This window comes from Nuphar pumila, chromosome 10 (genome assembly GCF_984573655.1).
Source record: "Nuphar pumila chromosome 10, dmNupPumi1.hap1.1, whole genome shotgun sequence".
NCBI classification, from domain to species: Eukaryota; Viridiplantae; Streptophyta; class Magnoliopsida; order Nymphaeales; family Nymphaeaceae; genus Nuphar; species Nuphar pumila.
This window is the reverse complement of record NC_143258.1, coordinates 80,166,162-80,186,397: the sequence shown is the minus strand read 5'-3', so window position 1 is coordinate 80,186,397 and position 20,236 is coordinate 80,166,162. Positions and strand designations below refer to the sequence as shown.

General features: G+C 40.1%; 1 protein-coding gene across 1 annotated transcript; it reads left to right on the top strand.

Moving 5' to 3' along the window:
• The first annotated feature begins 7,875 nt into the window (after positions 1-7,875).
• Positions 7,876-12,774, top strand: LOC149826988 (dihydroflavonol 4-reductase-like). The gene is made up of 6 exons (XM_090020191.1): positions 7,876-8,002; positions 8,328-8,497; positions 8,602-8,796; positions 11,361-11,520; positions 11,767-11,959; positions 12,366-12,774. Exons 1-6 carry the CDS (start codon positions 7,876-7,878, stop codon positions 12,634-12,636), a joined length of 1,116 nt encoding a protein of 371 aa, XP_089876317.1. The 3' UTR covers positions 12,637-12,774.
• Positions 12,775-20,236: the final 7,462 nt, after the last annotated feature.

Genomic DNA, 20,236 nt, shown 5'->3' with positions numbered 1-20,236 from the left:
AGTTAAAATATTTGAGACTATTCTAAAAAATATGAGATCAACATATAAAAGTAGCTAAAATATGAGATTAACATATAAAAGTAACTAAAAAACTGATTACATAACTGGAAAATATATGAGATTAACCAACAAAAGTTAAAATATACTAAGAAACTTATTACATAACTGAAATAACTGAAAAATATATGAGATTAACCTACAAAAGTTAAAATATATGAGATTATTATAAAAAATATGAAATTAACATATAAAAGTAACTAAAAACTGATTACATAACTGGAAAATATATGAAATTAACCAACAAAAGTTAAAATATACTAAGAAAGTGATTACATAACTGAATTAACTGGAAAATATATGAGATTAACCTACAAAAGTTAAAATATATGAGATTATTCTAAAAAATATGAGATTAACATATAAAAGTAACTAAAAAACTGATTATATAACTGGAAAATATATGAGATTAACAAACAAAAGTTAAAATATACTAAGAAACTGATTACATAACTGAAATAACTGGAAAATATATGAGATTAACCAACAAAAGTTAAAATATACTAAGAAACTGATTACATAATTGAAATAACTGGAAAATATATGAGATTAACCTACAAAAGTTAAAATATATGAAATTGTTCTAAAAAATATGAGATTAACATATAAAAGTAACTAAAAAACTGATTATATAACTGGAAAATATATGAGATTAATCAATAAAAGTTAAAATATATTAAAAAACTAATTACATAACTGAAATAACTGGAAAATATACGAGATTAACCAACAAAAGTTAAAATATAGTAATATACTAAGAAACTGATTACATAACTGAAATAAATGAAAAATATATAAGATTAACCTACAAAAATCTTGTTGATTATGTCTCAGAAATCTTGTTGTAATTTTTTTTTTGCACCTTGAGGCACAGAGGGCCGCGCCTCAAGGTGAGGCACGCCTTTTGCGCCTCAAGGCGCATTTTTGATAACACTGCTCACCATCATGGGGCGAGTCACGCTTGTGAAGCATGTCCTTACTAGCTATCTCCTTCACTTTATGCAAATCTTTCACATTCCAAGTAAGATGAGGAAGAGAATCAATAGAATCTTTCAAACTTTTATTTGGTCCGGCGAGGCTGAAAAAGAAAAAATGCATTTGGTCTCTTGGGAGATCATCACTCGCTCTAAAGAGGAGGGTGGATTGAGAATTCGAGAGGTCGAATGATGAAACAAAGCTCTATTGTTTAAATGGCTTTGGATGACTCTCACTCTTGACAAACCATGGGTATGCATTTTCAAAAGTAAATATGGTCTCCATGCCTGGCCATGGGAGTGGAGTGGTGGTCATAAATGGGTTAATGGATCTGAAATTTAGAAGGGGTTGGTGAAACTCATTCCCAAGTTCATTGCTGCAAACTATGTGTCTTTTGGTGATGGTTCAAACACTCGGTTTTGGAAGGATGCATGGCATGAAAAATGGGTGATTGAAAGATCTCTATCCTACACTCTATTGGGTCGTGCGGGGAAAAGAAGAACCTATTTCTTCATTTTGGAACCCGCAACATGATTGGGAATTACAACTTTGTAGCAATCCATCGCCCATCATTTTTGATGAATGGATGAGTCTTATGAAAGATTTGTCGCTCCTAAAGCCCAAGGATTTAAGAGATACTATGCATTGGAAGCACTCTTCTAATGACGATTTTACATTGGAATCATGCTGTCATATGCTCGGTCCCCCAACTGTACTTTGGATGCCTATCAAAGCCTTGTGGGATGTGGCATATCCAATTCGAGGATCTATTAATGCATGGCTAATTCTACACAATAGGCTTCCCACCCACCATACTTAAATCAAGAGACATTTATATTACAAGCATGCGTTTGCTATGTAGAAAGGAGGAAGAATCATCTTTACACCTCTTTTGGGAATGCGAATATGCCAAAGAATGTTTCAATTTGATTTGGCAATCAGTTGCCCCACAATGGGATCCGCCCAATAATCTGAGAGATGTCATCATTGCCTCACATTTCCAGATTCGGGGACAGAAATTCATCTTCACTTGGCGGTGCTTCATCCTTATTCTTTGGCCACCATCACACCATCATTGCTAAAGCTTCCCTTTGGGAACTTCTTATTCACTGTAGATTTAAATGGGCTGACCTGGAAATTCCGTTCCTGCGTGTCTTGTGTCTTCTTTACTTTCATAATGAGTGACATCTCTCACTCCATGCCGTAATACTTTCTATCTGAAATGAAATGGATATATACTTTTCTCTAAATAAAAAACAGAACTTCGCCACGTCCAAAAACTGGCAAGTAAGAAACATGACATGCTTTATTCTAGATCTCTAAGCCACTTTGCATTCTTTGCTTTTTTCTGGTACCAGGGTAAGGAGTATGTTTTTGTTGCCAACTCATATAACTTGGGAGTTGTTGACATAAGTATCCTAAATAGTAATTCAAATATATTTTTATGTTTTATTTTATTGATTATTTATTACTTTTCTTGTATTCAGTTTTTACATATGCATATAAAGAAGAAAAATGTTGGTTCTCCTTGACAAATTGTTACAGAGATCCTTAATCATTTGATAAAGAACCAGAATGAGTACAAGGTATTCACTGACAAGAATGAGTACTGCATAGGATCCTCTCTTTTCTCCATTTGAAGTTGAGAGGGACTTTGATCTTGGACTAGGTCCTCAACTAGGTATGATGTCTTAAGAGTGCATTTCTGTGTCCATGCAAGCAATTTACAAGGGAACACTTGCATCATGCAAAATGCTCACTAATATTTTATATGTAGTTGGAAATGTCCTGATTTTTGTCTATACCATAGATGAGAAGTTTGACCATAACTACCATTCAAGATTCACACCTAAAAATATTGTCACCTTGAACAAACAAGTGTTTGTTTAGGTTGTTTTCTTTTGGGAGTTGTCTATGCCACAAAATCCTGGTTCTAATTTGTCAACAATCTTTGATCTAATAGAATGCATGATCTTTGCAGATTTCATGAGTTTCATGATGATTTTCTTTATTTTATTGTGATATGTAGAAGACAATTTGCTAATGTTAAAAATTCTTAACATCAGCTGCAAACATATAAAATTAACAGATCAATTATCATTGCTAGTTTGTAAACTATTTATTCCGCATAAGTATGAAATTGTGAACCACATGATGCATCGATGTCCTGATGCAGATTTTTTTCTGTTGCAGCTCTTGGAAATTGCTCAGGTCCCTGATCAACATGCTAGTTACTTTTCATGTGTCCGTGCTTGACTTCAAAGACTTCTGATTACCAAAATAGCACTAGAGATGCTGTCTTAATATCTTATTATTTGTTCAGGTCAATGAATTTAAGTCGATAGAGAAGTTCGAAATTTTCAATACCAATAACCTGTATGTGATTCTTGATATGGAAGCAATCATATATCCTTGTATAAATTTTTTATTACGTTCTTATTTGGAATATTGATTTCTCTTTCTGAAGATGAGTGAAGTTGAAGGCAATTAAGCAACTTGTTGAAGCTGATGCACTTAAGATGGAGATCATTCCGAACCCTAAGGTTGGTGCCTTATCGTTTCATTATCTACTGGAGTCTAAAGTCGTCATGGACAGTTTAATTTTGTGTGATGTTAGTGCATGAAGTGTTGATCAATATATGTACCTACAAGAGGTAAATGGAGTGAAAGTACTTCAGCTAGAAACAGCAGTTTTGCTTCGCAATTGGTGTCAATGTTCCAAGATCTAGTTTTCTTCTTCAGCTAGAAACAGCACTTTTGCTATGCAATTGGTGTCAATGTTCCAAGATCTAGTTTTCTTCCAGTGAAGGCAACATCTGATTTGCTACTATTTTTAAATTATTTTTAAAAAAATGTTTAGGTTGGACATAGTGGCAGTTTTTGAAAAATTGCCACTGTTTGTCTGATGCTGTGCCATCAGTGGCAGTCCGCAATTGCCACTGTTGAGTCAACAGTGGCAGTTTATAAGAGCCGGTATAGGGTACCTACAGTGGCAGTTTAAACTGTCATAGGTACTGGTGGCAATTCAAGACAGACCCCAAGTAGGACCTATAGTGGCAATTGTAAATGCCATTGTAGGGTAACAGCGGCAATTACCTAATGCTGCTATAGGTAACCTACAGCCGCAGCTATAATTGCTACTGTAGATCGAAAAAATGCCACTGTTACCAAACAGTGGCAGCATCTGCAGCGCCATCATTGAATTGCCGTTGTTAGCTTAAGTGGCATTTACATGAGGTTATACCGAAAGTTTTTTACCATAAAATTCTGGAGTAAAGGAGGCTTCTATTCCCATAAAATTAGGAAGTTGACCCAAATCTTTAAGGGCAAATGGGTTTCAAATGGATTCAATCAAATTCTGAACAAAGCTACTTGAGTTTCATGTAATCAAAATGCCATCAATGTACACAAAAACATATATTTGAACACCATTATTCAACAGAAACAAGAGAGAGAAACAAGACAGATCAATCTTGGAGGAAATAAAACCACATTTAACTAGAGCATTACTAAGCTATTGGTGCCAGGCTCAAGGAGCTTGTTTGAGATCATATAAAACTTTACGAAGCTTGCACACATAGTCAAGAAACCGTGGATCAATAAAACCAACAGGTTGAGCCATGCACATTTTCCTCCGAAGTTCTATTAAGAAAGACATTGTTTATGTCAAGTTGTCTAACCAGCCAGTTGGAACCAAAGCAATAGACATCACTATACAAATAATATCCTGTTTAACTCATGGTTGTCAGTCGAGGAAGTGGGAGCTAAAGCGGGAAGCAAAGCACTTTCAAAATTTTAGGAAGCGGAAAGCGTGGAATGACTTAAAAATGAATCAAGAATCGTCTCGGAAGCGAACCGGAAGCGAGAAGGAAGTGAGAGAGAAGCGAAAAAAGAGAAAAAATAAAAATAAAAATACAAATACAAATACAAAAAAAAAATTATAAAAAGAAAGAAAGCGCAGAGAAATCGAGGGGGAAGCGCGTTTCTCATAAATGGGAAGCATGTTTTCTATAAATGAGAAGCATGTTTCCCATAAAAACGAAACGTGCTTCTAAAAAAAATTGGCACTTCCCAACACGTTTTGAAAGTGCGGCATTTGACACTTCCTCACTAGGCTAGGCGCTTCCTGTAACTCTAGTTTAACCACTGAACTAAAGGTTTAAAAAAATCAATACCTTCCTCTTCATCAAACCATTTAACCACAACTTGAGCCTTTTACCGTTCTAAAGAGCCATCTGACTTCCTCTTTATCTTGTACACCTATTTACAACCAACAAGATTTTGAGAGAAATTAAGAGGAATAAGAACCCAAGTTTTATTCCTTTGCAAGCCAGCAAATTCTTCATTCATCTCATGGTGCCAATTAAGATCAAGAGAAGCTTGCTTATACGACACTGGTTCCTGGTCACTAGTCAGAAGGCAATAGGAAAAGAATACTTGGTAGCAACGAAAACCTTGGATTTAAGAATACCATCCTATGTTCGTGCTATCATATGATGAGTTATTCTCTAAGGAGCACTGGACGATAGTGGGACTTGACGCAGTGGATCAAGAACAAGGTCTATACTCGAGAGGAGATGGACTGGGTGAAGGAGACTCAGTTTCTTAGGTTTGGTCATTCACATTAGATAGACTATGACTTGGCACAGGACTGGTAGGGGGCTCGGCCAGCTCGGGTCAGACTCGGGTAGGTCTGAGATTTGTGGTTTTGACACTCGCTGACAATGCAAGTTAAGGCCATCCACCTTATGGTATGCACGCACTTGAAAATCATTTTCAGAGTTTGGGTTTTCATCGTTATCAAATTGATTACATTTCACGTGACGCTATGACATGCACGTGGTTGTCAGGCTCCCTTGGGTCCATGACAAGGATTGATATGGCATCCCCCTTCTAGAGGATCAGGTGTAATGTGATTGCACACTTTTGGCTTCTGTTCAATCACATTGCACCCGATTCTCAATTCTCAAAGGAGGCTCTACCTCTACCTCTACCTCTCATTTCATTTACCGTCATCTTGACCACTTGTTTTTTTTGCTGCTTTTTGGCATGCAAAGATAAAAGAGCTTGCACGTATTATTTTGATTGAATCTAACCCATTAGATGGATTTAACATGGTCGGTTTGATAGATTCCATTCTCGTATGAGGTTTGTGAGTAGGGCCTGCGTACGCACATCTCCATCAAGTGAGATGTTCCGTGGGGACATCACCTGAACATCTGCCCTCCTTTCCGACTGTTATGCATTCTAAGGAACAATGCTATGAGCCTTAAAACTCACCCAAGAAGCACATCTTCATCCCTGCAGTTCATCGAGGGTGCGTTTGTGTAACGCGGAAGGGCACTTCCCTCCGCAATCCGTGCAGATCAGTGTCTTTCTGCGATAAAGAAATCGGACCACCCCGCACCAGAACGGTTTCCGTGACATGCAAACGGGCCCTTAGTGCCACATTGAGCAATTTCTTTTCTTTTTTTCTTTTCAAAAAGATAAAATGGAATCCCCATAAAACTGAAACAACACACATGCTACAACTTCAACCTTGAAAACAATCAATTGCCCTAGAGCTGCCAGGCATTAAATTTGGGGCGTGCATGCCATATGTATAAAACAAGGTACATGGAAAAGGAGAGGCATCTATTTGGTTTATTTTGCTGTGAAATTTTTTCATGAAAAAAGTTCACATTTCAACTAGATATTTGGCATCTTCTGGGAGATCTCCCATGTAGGGCTGTAAAATGAACCAAGCAACTCGTGGCTCAGCTTGATGTGGCTCATCATAAGCTTCTTCTTCTTCTTCTTCTTCATTTTCTATAGCTGGCAATCAGAGCAACAAGCAACTCGTTAAGCATAGATGAGTCAAGCACAAACAAAGGAAGTTCGGCTTGGCTTGGTTTGGCTTATGTTAGCTTGTGAAAATAAAATATATAATGTTTAAGTGCAACATATATCTTTAAAAGCAGTTTTTGACAGTTGGCTAGATTAGTTCATGGCATGTAAGAGAGAGGTCTAGGGCTCAATTTTATTGTTCACAGCTTCATAATTCATGTTCATCTTCGCCCATCTGACTCAGGATAAACTCATATATGCACGAATTCGAGCACGAGCTGAGTTTAATGGTAAAAAAACCATATTCATCAGTTTGTTCGGCTCGGGATTTGAGATTGGGGCTTGCCCCCATTTAAAACCTTATTCGAAGTGGTTTAGTTTTAGCCCACATAATGTTGGTGATCTTCAATTGACCAACCAGCATTTTCCTTTTAAAATAATCACAATGACAAAGGTTTAAAAAGGAAAAACAGTGGCAGCAAAAAAATTTTGTGAGAAAATTGAAATTTTTTTCCATGGTCTTATTGCTAAAATATCAAAAGTAAATAATTTAATAAATATAAAAAAATAAATACATAAAAATAATAAAACAACCCGTTTGTCTCCTATGAGATAGCCATAATTAATTAAGAAAAGCTGAATATCAGGGTAACATTGTGATATATTCATTAGAACGATATGATCATGATATTTTGGCTGTTTAGAACAACGACCAAGGTATCAGATTTTTTTTTTACAATATTTTTAGAATATCCGATATTTCTCAGTGTGCTTGTAATATTTCTCAGATTGCCAAGCAGATGATCAAGCGGCAAGCTGGTTGAGGTATGGTTGAACTAATTCCTTATGGCCTTTTGGTATCGCTTTCTTGACCGGTGGGTTCTTTGAGTTAGGTAAGCAGGTGGGGTCACGAGGTAGGGGAAGTAGATAAGGCACATGAATGTACTCACCGGTCAAGTAGAACCCAACCCATTTATAAATACTGCACACAAAGGGCACCTAAACAAATCAATAACAATGGCAGCTCAAGGAGAGAGGAAGGATGTGGTCTGTGTCACCGGTGCGGCCGGGTACGTCGGGTCATGGCTCATTATGAGACTACTCGAACACGGGTTCACAGTCAAGGCCACGGTTCGTGATCCAGGTGCGGCTCGTTTTTGTTCTTTTAGTAATTCAATCTACTCTCACAGTAAATAAGGCCAAAGTGGTTCAAAGAAATCTGCTGTATGGTAGTTGTTGGTCTATTAGGCTCGAACCGACTTCCCTCCCACCGGCTGCTTTTGTTGCAGCCACCGTGGAAAACGCTGGTTAATTTCCCATGAAACAGACGAGCCGGCCGTGGGTCAATGAGGCTTGTCATTCATGATCAACGGTTATGATTAGTGATATAGATCATCTACTTGGTTTTTGTGATGGGAGAAAAATTGTTTTTATGTTTTGATATAGATCCTTGGGATATGTAATGACAGACAATATGAAGAAGGTTCAGCATCTTATTGATCTGCCCCATGCCAAAGAGAGACTGACCCTTTGGAAGGCTGACCTTAATGATGAAGAAAGCTTTGATGAAGCCATCAGTGGATGCACGGGGGTGTTCCACGTCGCCACCCCTATGGACTTCCTATCCCAAGATCCCGAGGTGAGGGTTTCTGCAGTTTGGTCATTGGTGGCACCTACCAACTTGGCAAATATATCCTTTTGTGTGTGTATATGACAGTGTATTAATATTGTGTTTTCTTGCAGAATGAAGTGATTAAGCCAGCAGTGAACGGGATGTTGAACATCATGAGGTCATGTCTCAAGGCTAAAACTGTGAGGCGCATAGTTTTTACCTCATCAGCTGGCACTGTTAACATCCAGGAACAAGGAAAACCAGGGTATGATGAGGATTGCTGGAGTGACGTTGAATTTTGCAGGAAAACAAAGATGACAGGATGGGTAAGTGCCTCCATCACCCTCATTACTTGCTTGTGCATAAATAATGACCGAGTTTGCTTGCTCTGGCTAAATATAGGCTAGCTGTAGCTGTGAATAGACCATAACTTTCTACTACAGTCTCTGACAAAGATGCAAGTGATCAGTTCCAAGGTTCAATTCAACCACAGAGATGCACGTGAGCACATATAGTTTTGGGTCACATTGGTTTTACGTGTCTATGTAACATGACACAGAAAGTGTGAAAAAATCGAACCCATGTAGGCTCCTCCTTCCTGGTTAGTGAAGATTGTAATTTTCTCACTTGATCATGGGACACTTATAATTCAAAGCCTATACGAAGCATCTCGTCACATGGTCCAAGTGGGTTGTAAGGAGGGACCTCAAGGGTTTTACCAACGGGAGGCCTGCCAATGTACACAATGTGCAGTTAGCAATGTGGGGTTTTACTTTGCCTAGCCAAACAGAAAAAGAAACAAAAAAAAAAAAATTTACACGTGAACACATCTAGCTCAATTCAACCGAAGGGATGCGTGTGATCTCTTCTAGTTTTGGTCTTAGAGTACGTTCGGGTGGCTCAATTCGCATGGGATTTGGAATCAGGGCAACCTATGAGATTTGAAATCCCACGGATTGTCGCGATTTCTCCTCAGAATCTGAGGCTGCCTGAAATCTCATGTTCGGCTTTTAAAATGGCTTTCTTGGGTTTCCCTAAGAAGACGATTTTTGTGGGAACGAACCGAACGTCCCCTTGGGGTACGTTTGATGAGCCATTCTCAGCATGATTCAGACGAAAATTATGCTAAGAATGACGATTTTCAACAAACATTAGACGCGGCGGACGACATTCTGCGTGTCCGCCACATTCTTATTTCTATGTTATTTTCGTTCCACCGTCCCCTGTTACAAAAATAATAGAAACCAATGGAACGAAAAATTCTCGATAGGCGTGCCGAACCATCTCGCCCGTGCCTCCTCCCGATGTCTCTCTCTCGTTGCAGTTTTCAGCAAGCCTATCGAGAATTTTTCGTCGCCTCCTTCTTATTCCGATGTCTCTCGATGTCGTGCCCTCCCGCTCTATTTCTACTGCCTATTTACGTCTTCGGTAGGGGCAGTCGCCCCTGCTACCGTTTGCTTCCCGGCATGTCCCTACTATCGTGGCTCTTCCCGGTATGCAGGGGTACGCCCCTGCTGTCATGGGTCTTCCCGATAGGCAAGGGCACGCCCCTGCTGTCGTGGCTCTTCCCAGCAGGCAGGGCATCCCGAAGATTGATCGTGGCTCTTCCCGACGGTTCTTTATCCTTTGGAGAACGGGTTCTCGATGTTGTCGAAAGGTTGGAGGCGAGATCTGCTGCCGGCGTGGTGGGGAAGGCGAGATCTGCCATCTGTCCAAGTTGTCCGCACATTATCGTCAAACAATGAAAATTTGGAACATAGCATTTTAGCATTTGAGTACGATCCAAACAAACGTTGAACTTGGAACATAGCATTCTTTTTATAAATTACATATTTAACTAAAATGTGCGTTATGCATACTTGGCCAGATGTATTGGCTTTTTCCTTGGTCTGTCCAGTTTGAATTGAATCATTAGCTTACAGACGGGTACTAAGCCTTCAAAACCGTGATTTAACCCGAGTGCTGGGCCTTGGATCAAAAGCCAGTCACGGGTCAAGTCCCGATATCAATAGCCTGGTTTTTAGAATTTTAACAATTTACAAAAAGTCTTGTCACTGCCAAACATGGCAACCACCAGACTTGTGGCCTCTGGTTTCTCTCTCTCTCTCAATGGCAGAGATGCAAAGTGAACATGTGCATTCTTCCCCTTTCTAGCATTCATCATGACCATCACCCCATCATTATCGTCATTCTCCCCCCTTTTCTACCCATCATCATGACCATCTACCCATCATCATCATCATTCTTCCCCTTTCTACCAATCATCATGAGTCATGACCACCACCCCCATCGTCAACGTCATTGGATATCACCTTGTGCAACTGTTCTTGCACCCTACCCATCATTATCCTCATGCGTTTGTATGTACGATCTCCCCCTTATCCCCGTCTTCTATTTGATGTGCATTCTGGTTTCAGTTTTCTATCACTGATTATTGATAGCAGGTTGTAAGGATAATGACGAGCTTGGGATGCTCTTAAATTAGATTCATCGTGCTAGATCATCGCCACATCTTCATGATGGTGTTTTTTTTTTATTGCCAAAATGGCCGTGAGTCACCAACAGAGCCTCATCATCATCATTATGATGATCGCCATTGGCCAGATGCATGTCTGCCCATGATGTGGTTGGGCGCATTCACAGGCTAGAATGTAAATTTATATGCCAACCCTCCCCCACGTTGCCTCAGGCAGTGATTTGAAGTCATATTTCTTAAACCTAGGCGGTTAGTTGTAATATTTGAAATTTTAGGCGTATTTTTGTAAATATTTCAAAAGTTAGGCGTCCTTTTGTAAATATTTCAAAAGTTAGGCGTCTTTTTGTAAATTGTTCAATTTTCTTTGACATGACACTAATTCGTTTTCTTTTTTCTTTTTTTTTGGGGTTTAAGATGTACTTCGTCTCCAAAACCTTGGCGGAGAGAGCTGCATGGGATTTTGCTAAAGAAAATAACTTGGATTTTATTACCATCATACCAACCCTTGTGGTTGGTCCCTTCTTAATGCCTTCGATGCCTCCTAGCATGAACACAGCTCTCGCATTGATTACAGGTACAAACTTTCTCAACTAGAATGCCAAATACTACTCTCAACATGGCTTATGAATTGGGCATCAGAACAAAAAAAAAAAAGCCAAGGGTGCCCCAGTTCATGAACTGCAACGCTAGGCAAGACTTTCATTAGCCCAGTTTGTTGGACTTCATGAACATTTTCATATCTGATATGATGCCAAACTGTAGATCAAATATGAGTGCTTGTAGGATCCAATCTTACAATGATGCCTACAATTGTGTGCAGGCAATGGAGCTCACTACTCGATTCTGAAGCAAGTACAGCTGGTGCACCTGGATGACTTGTGCAACGCTCACATCTATTTATTTGACCATCCAGAGGCCAAGGGGAGATACATTTGCTCCTCTGCTGATGCCACAATTTATGATGTAGCTAAACTGCTGCAGAGAAAGTATCCAGAGTATAATGTCCCAACAAAGTAAGTTGCGTCAGTACCAGTTCCTCCTCTTGACCACTACTGGGCAGTCCCAAGGGGGTGTTTTCATTGCCCAACTTGGCTCTACAGTTGTTACACACCAATTTCGTTGCAAATCAACAATCTGTTCCGTCTATGATGTGAAACAAGACCTAATTCAAGAAGCTACTGAGGTCTATATGACTAGTTTCTGACTTCATGAACTTGGCTATGGTTTCTAACATTCACATTGAGTGTGACTAGTAACAATGAAGATGTGAAGTTTGTGGATTATCATGGTAACATGAGTTCATGAAGTCACATTTGGTTCAAAATTCATAATGACACCTAGACTAACCTTGGTGTAAATGATCAAGATGACGAATGCATTACTCTAAATATACAGTTCTTTTTTTGGTGACATGAGTAGGTTCAAGGGAATTGATGAAACAGTGAAGCCGATTCATTTTTCATCCAAGAAGCTGTTGGACTTGGGGTTCAAGTACCAATACACAGTGGAGGAGATGTTTGGTGGAGCTATCCAATCATGCCGTGAGAAGCATTTGATACCCATACCAGATGCTCAGGAAGATAAGCAACTAAGTGGAAGCCAAATACAGGGCCAATTGTTCAATGGAAATGTCAAGAGAGAGGGATTAATGATAACCAAAGGCGATCAGGTCAGTGCGGGTGCAGTTTAGGTGGCAATACATGCTATAAATGACCACTAGCCAGGAACTATAGGGAGTGGGGATTAATGTTTTTTCTTAATCATGGTTGTAAGCCTTTGCTTATTGGAAAATATAACGGGCAAAATGCATTACCAATTGCAAGAATGCAGGCATCCGCCTATTCATATGATCATGTGGGCAAAACAGATGTTTGTGATTAGGGATGGCAGTGGGGGGGGGGGCGGGGCGGAGGACAGATCTCCACCCCCGCCCCGCCTCAAGATTTTATCCTCCACCCCCGCCCCGCCTCCCTGGCGGGGATGGATTTTATCCTCCACCCCCGCCTTCATCCCTGTTTCATGTCCTCCATCCCCGGTTCAAACGGGAATGAGGCGGGGCGGGGCGGGGATATTGCGGGGAAAAGTGGTCGGGGCGGGGATGAGGTGGGGATCGTGGCGGGGCGAGGATGAGGTGGGGATCGTGGCGGGGTGAGGAAAAGTGCACTCCCCGCCTCCACCCCCGGACGGGGATGGATTTTAACCTTCGTCCCCACCTCCATCCCCGTTTCATACCCTTCATCCCCTGTCCAAACGGGGGGAGGCGGGGCCCCGCTTTCCCCCGGTCCACTGCCATCCCTATTTGTGATGATTGAATGTGTGTGTGTGTGGAGAGCACTGCAATAGTGACACGCCATTTTAGCCACATGTTACTGGTGACACAGCCGGACATACTATGCTATCAAAACACATGGTCATGTATGGATATTATTTTAATATTGTAAAATAAAATTTAATGATAATTTAATAAAACACATTTTTGTATATTAAATTATCAAAAAGTAGCTTTGTATTGATTGAGAGAGAGATAAAACACATTCTATAATGGTTTTTCAAAAAAAAAAAAAATCAAAGTCATGTCACGTCAGGTCATACCGATATCTTTATGACATCATAGAGAGAGATGGTGAATGTCTAATACTGTGAGGATCTGATTGGGAGCCGGAAATGAGAGGGGAGATGGTTATTAATAAGGGTTTGATTAATATCACCTACCTCGACATGTATTTGGAAACATAGCTTTGGGAGATTAGAGGAATGGTGCTGAGAGTGGAGATGGGTCTCATTTTAAACTACACAAGGATTGTAACTGACAAATGGAGTATCATCTTTCAATTTCTTCTTCACTCTCATCACAGCACTTCACTTTTTTTAACCACTAAATACATTTTGGTATTTAAATATTGATATCTACCAGGATAACTTTAACAATTCTATAAGGACAAGTCAAGACATTTGTTGAATTTTAAATAAATAAAAAAACAACTTTCTTGTTTTTTATGACGATATTAACCCACCATGGCACCAGGATTGAATCCTAATTTAAAAAAGGGAACAAATTTGTCGTGTATCTCCTGTAGTTAATCACTTTTAATGCTGACAATAAAAACTAGTAGGGTTTGCCTATACAGAGGATCCTGTCAAACGTTGAGTGAGATAAGCAGCGTTTACAACCACAAACCCCTGTAGCTCAATACAAGTGGGACTCACAGACGGGTGGGGTTTGTGATTGTAGACGCCTAACCCCGGAAGCAGATCAGGTCATGCTGAACATGAGCATTTTTGCTCATGCCGACATCACGGCCGTCTGTTTGCATTTTGGATGAATGCCACGTGGTTTTGTGGACTTTTGACCTTTTTAAAATGCAAATCGGATGGCCACAATGTCGGCACGAGCAAAAATGCTCATGTTCAACATGACCTGATTTGCTTCCCCTAACCCCAGCTTTCTCTACAACAACAACAACTACGCCTTCATCTCAAAACAATTGGGGTCGGCGATATGAACCAAAAAAGAAAATCATTTTGGCTCTTCCACATGAATCTTTATCCTTCAATCATTTATATCCAATGTCATGTCCTCGGTAAGGTTCAAAGCATTCATATTCTTTCCTATCACCTCCATCCATGTCTTCCTAGGCCTACCTCGACCTCTTTTAACAAATATATTTTTTCATTTCTCCATCCTTCTAACTGGAGCATCATTAGGCCTTCGCCGAATATGTCCAAACCACTGTAAACGATTCTCGCTCATCTTATTTTCAATGGGTGCAACGCCTACCTTCTTACATATCTCCTCGTTTTGAATCTTATCTTTTATTGTATTTCCACACATCCATCTCAGCATACGCATCTCAGCTACACTCATTTTTTGAATATGATGTCTCTTGGCAGCCCAACATTACGTGCCATATAGTAAAGCGGGCCTAATAGTCATCCTATAAAACTTTTCCTTCAACCGTAATGGCATTCTACGATCACACAACACTCCAGTTGCACTCTTCCATTTCATCCACCCAACCTTTATCCTATGATTTATATCTTCATCAATTTCTCCATACTTTTGAATGATAGATCCCAAATATTTGAAACAATCATCCACTGGTATTTCTTGCTCACCAAGCTTCACTACACTCCCATCACTACTTCGTTGCTTACTAAACCCCAGCTTTCTCTGTTAAAAAAAAAAACCTTTAATGCTAACAATAACAATATTTTCATAATTTATGAGAGTCAAATAATTAGGGAAACTTGTTAACAAAACCCATTTGTGCAATTAATGCATCATCAAAGGTCATGCTCAACATGAGCGTTGACATCATGGCCATCCTATTTGCATTTTAAAAAGCTCAAAAGTCAACAAAACCATGTGGCATTCATACAAAATGCAAACAGACGGCCACGATGTCGGCATGAGAAAAAAGGCTCATGTTCAACATGACCTGATCTGCTTCCACTTCATTCATGCTCATGGAGATTTGTTCAAGTGGTTGAGTCCTATACCAAACCCACCAAGCACACCTTGTCAATGTGTAGTCCTTTGCTTTGGCTTGGTTTTTTGGAAAATCAAGGTAACGAGACCAAAAACTACTAGAATATATCATAAAATGATATGATTGGTTGTACCTACAATTTTATAACCAGCTACACATTCATGTTTTGTCTAATCATTTTACCATTACTCGTGAAAATTGTTTTGCCTCCCCTAATCTTTCTCTTTTTGTAATAAATAAAAAGATAGAGGAGAAAACAATCATAACTTTAGGTGTGGCAGCTCTCAGCCCTTAAATGTGTTTTCAGGCATACAATAGAGGTGCATTATGCAGTAAAGACAAAGCATTAGGGCTCTCTCTCTCCCAGGTTGTCACTCGTTGGGGGAAGGTTTTACCTCTGCAAGAACTTTCAACTTTGAAAAGTGGTGGCTGAAGGAATCGAACTTCGAATCTGTGGTCTACCATTCGCAGAACAAGCCTTGTACTGCGGTCAGGGCCGTCGTCTAGTGCCATGAGAAGCTTTTCTGCCTCAACCGCGACATCAAAGCTTGGCTTTTGAATCATAATATCAGTAAATTTCAGTCAATGGACGCCTGAGAGCAAGAGCTGTCGACCATTCATCATTTTATGTCTTTCTCGGATTCCCTTTCCGATTCGATTATTCAAAGCTTAAAGGCCAGATCCACTGAGCTTTCTTTGCTTCTGCAAGCATGGCTGATCAAGGATGAAATTTGATGGAAACAACTTGCGATGGTGCATTGGCTTGCGACTGGTGACGACAATACTAGCTTCTTCCACTCCTACGCTTCGCATCGCCACAAGAGAAACGTTATTCCCTCTATCTCCATTGGGGGAGTCAGCTACTCTGCCGATAATGTCCTTCCAACGATTTCTCAATATTTCAAGACCCTTTATGTTGCCCAGACCTTCACCGACGACACTATTGGCCCTCTTCTCGTACGGGCTATTAATCAATCTCAAGCCAGAGCTATGCAATCTAAGTTCGCTGACGCTAAAATTATTTCGACTATTAACGATCTTTCAGGATGGAAAGCTCCTGACTACAACGGCTTTCCCATGGATTTCTTCGATATCTTTTGGTCTTGCATTCAGCATGACATTATCAACATCTTCGCTAAGTTCCACCGCAACTATCGGCTACTGGTTCACATGCACATAGCCATTGTCTCTCTTATCCCGATGGACGTGGTGACCTCTGATATCTTGAGGTTTCGTTCAATTTCGGTTATGAGTGCGCTCTACTGCATTATTGCTAAGGTTTTGGCCAATAGGTTCAGAGCCGTCGCTGCTCAAATCTTCTCAGACTCTCAGTTTGCTTTTATCCCCCATAGGCGAATTCAACACTCATTCATCTTGGCATTTGAAGTTCTTCACTCTTTGCATATCAACGACCAATCTTTCTTCTCTCTCAAACTCAACTTCCATAAAGCCTTCGACTCGGTCTATTGGCCTTTCTTATTCCACATGCTTACCAACTTCGGTATCGATCGTCATTTCTCTTGATGAGTGCATAAGCTGGTATCAAATGCTCACTCTTTGATTAAGCTTAACGGAGCAAGAGGTAGGTAGTTCAAGCTTGGGCACGGTATTCAATAAGGCTACCCTCTATCCCCTTTGTTATTTAATGCCATCATTGAGGGTCTCGTGGTGTTGTTCAAGAGGGCAGCAGATAAAGGCATAATCGATCGCATCGACATCCGGGAATTCTCTCATCATATTCTCACCTATGTTGATGACATGATCATTTTCGGCCACACTTCCGTGCAGCAGATGCTGAGATTTAAGCTCATCCTTCAGTTTTTTTTTTCTCTTTCGGGTTTATCCCTTAAAGACAGTAAATGTTGCATGTCCATGTTCAATGCCCCATCTTCCTTGTTGGTCGTCGGACAACAGATTTTTAGCTGCGTAACTTCGGATTTACCTATTTCCTATCTGGATCTCCCTTTACAAATAAAGTGTATCCTTTCAGCCGGTTGGACTGCCACTATCCAAAAAGTTTAGACCAAAATTTCTTCTTGGCAGGCTTCCTACATTTCCATCGCCGGTTGGCTTACCCTTATTAGGCATGTCTTGTCCTCTATCCCAAAATTTTTTATGTTCATGTTTCTTATGCCCAAGGGTGTGGAGAAGAAGTTCTCCAGTCTGATGGCGGATTTTCTTTGGTCTGGTTGCTACCTTTGGACTAAGCGCCACCTGGTTGGATGGAACTCGTTGGTGTTACCAAGGCATATGGCTGGTCTCGGGATCTTCGCTCCTAGTCTAAGAAGTATTGCTCTTGTCGTGAAGCAATGTTGGATGGCGCACCATCCGGACAATCCATGTGCTCCTCTGCTCCATGCTAAGTATGGTTCCCTTGAGTCGATCCATTATATCTGTCGTCTCTGCAAGTTTCATATCTCGCACTTGCGTCACATGTGGCTTAAGGTCATGTCTTTTGTCCTCATGCAAGATAGTGATCCTGGTCCTGACGCGCAGTTTTTGCAATGGGCAATTGCGTCTAGCGGCATTTTGTACACCAAAACTCTATATCGGTCTCTTCTTCCTCCTAGGGTTGACTAGCTTCTTGAGCGTCTTTTATGAGTGAATAGGCCAACTCTCTGCTCTCAGTTCTTAGCCTGGTTAATTTTACACGATAAGGTACAGACAACCAGATTTCTTAAAAAGGTGGGTTTTTAGTATCCGAGTAGGTGCGTCATTTGCCAAGCAGCGAAAGAATCCACCTACCATCTGTTTTGGGCCTGCCTAATCTTTGTGAATCTCTTTAAAAGTACGTGAAATCAGCTTGAAGTAATCATGAGACAGAAATCCTTCACGCTCGACCTTCTGTGGGGTCCACCGTGGGTTCGCAACTGCAAGCAGTGGCGGCTGATCTAAAGAACTTGGCTTCTTACTTCTTGGTGGACTATGTGGATGACTCACAACAATGCGATCTTTCGTCCAATTTCGATTGCTTTTAATAAGCTCATCCATTGCATCTTGATGGATGTGTATGCAATTTTGTGCCTCTACTCGCATGTTATTCACTCCCTTTAGCCGCCTTCTCTACCTTAAGACCCTGGCTGATCTCTGTGTTCTTCTATTTTTATGTTTTGCCTTCATGCTTTCGGTCATTTATTTTGGGTTTGTTGTTTTTTTTATTTTGTGGGCTCAACTTTTTGTTGATCCCCTGCCTTAGTAATATTGATGTTTCTTTCCGCTCTCTCTCTCTACTTTGGTGTTTTTCGGCCCTTGGTTTGGGTCAGTTGTTTTGTTTGCTCGCAGGCACGTTTGTTGATCCTTTGTCTTAGTAATGTTGATGTATCTTTGGGCTCTCTCTCTCTCTCTCTCTCTCTCTCCTTAGTACAAAGAACCATTGTCCCTTTTCTAATTAGGATACGCATTTCTTAATTATTTGAGTTAGCGGGCGTGGTTTGTTTCCTTTGGCGTAGCCCCCCACACCCAAAAAAAAAAAACAACCTTTAACCAGCTTGACACAAAATGCGCTCAACCTTCTTGTCCACCATGTCTAGACTCAAAATAAACCTACAAAGGCATAAAAATCATCCAATCCTGATATCAATGGCCAAATTTATGCCCTAGTGAAGTTAGATGTGCACATTTGCTTTTCAAAGAGACCCTCATATTGATCTGATTGGTTCATGTTAACCTTGGATTCTCTTGGATCACGAAGATCACGGAATTAGCATGGAAGATTTAAGCGGATTCTAAAAAATATAATGTCTTTGGTAGTGTTTGGATGACAAAGCCAGGTTTTCAACCTGGTTTTGGGCGCCAAACCAAGTTTTTATTTGGTACAAAGTTGAGTTTTCAACTCAGTTTGCAAATGGCCGGTCATTTCTCAGCTGGTGGCTGACCGGAAAATGGTCAGCCCTCTTTTTTTTGTTTTTTTAGTGGTAAAAACCGTTTTGGGTTTTTCTGTCATCCAAACAAGTCATGAGGCCTGGTTTTTGCCAAACAAACCAGGTTTCCCAAAACCTGATTTTTAGGCAAAACATGACTTTCATAGGCAAACCAGGTTTTACCTTCTGTCATCTAAACAAGGTCTTTATAAACAGCAGCAAAGCATTCAACAACTTATTTTCAACCTAACTTTTGAGTCAGGCAACCATTTTCCTGACAAAACACTGAATAATCCATAAGCCTCCCAGCGGGATTTTAGTCCAAAATCCAGCGAGAACAGGGGAATCATCAAACGTGCCCTTTATAGACAGATATATCAAATTTGGGCTTGCATGCAACCCAGAATTAATTAGCTTTTTTCTTATATCTAACATTTATAATGTGATCTACGTCCTTTTTTTTAGTAGCAACTGGCTTTTGGAACACTGATAGCACCATCTGAACTGTATGTCTATTTTTCAGTCAAATGAAAAAAATCGACAACTATAAATGCACCAAACTTTTTAGATTGGAGAAAACATGTTTACATAGGAAACATGATTTGATTCAATATTTGATCTTCATTAAATGAATTGTGCTAAACACATCTATAAGATTATATTGAGTCAAAACACATATATGATTAACTGACAAGCAAGCGAGAAAAGGGCGTAACTTTTCTCTCTCTCGAATGGAAGTCGAGGTCAGGGTTGGAAATCGACTCTAAGACCCTAATCTGGGTTCAGTTGCCTGAATTATCGCCTGAGCTCTTGTCAGAAGACATCTTTACGGGAATTGTAGAAGCGATAGGAGGCGAATACATCGAAGTCGATGTATACACACGATCAAAAGAGAGGCACCACTTTGCAAGAGTACGGATGGAGGTGTTGTTGGCGTTCC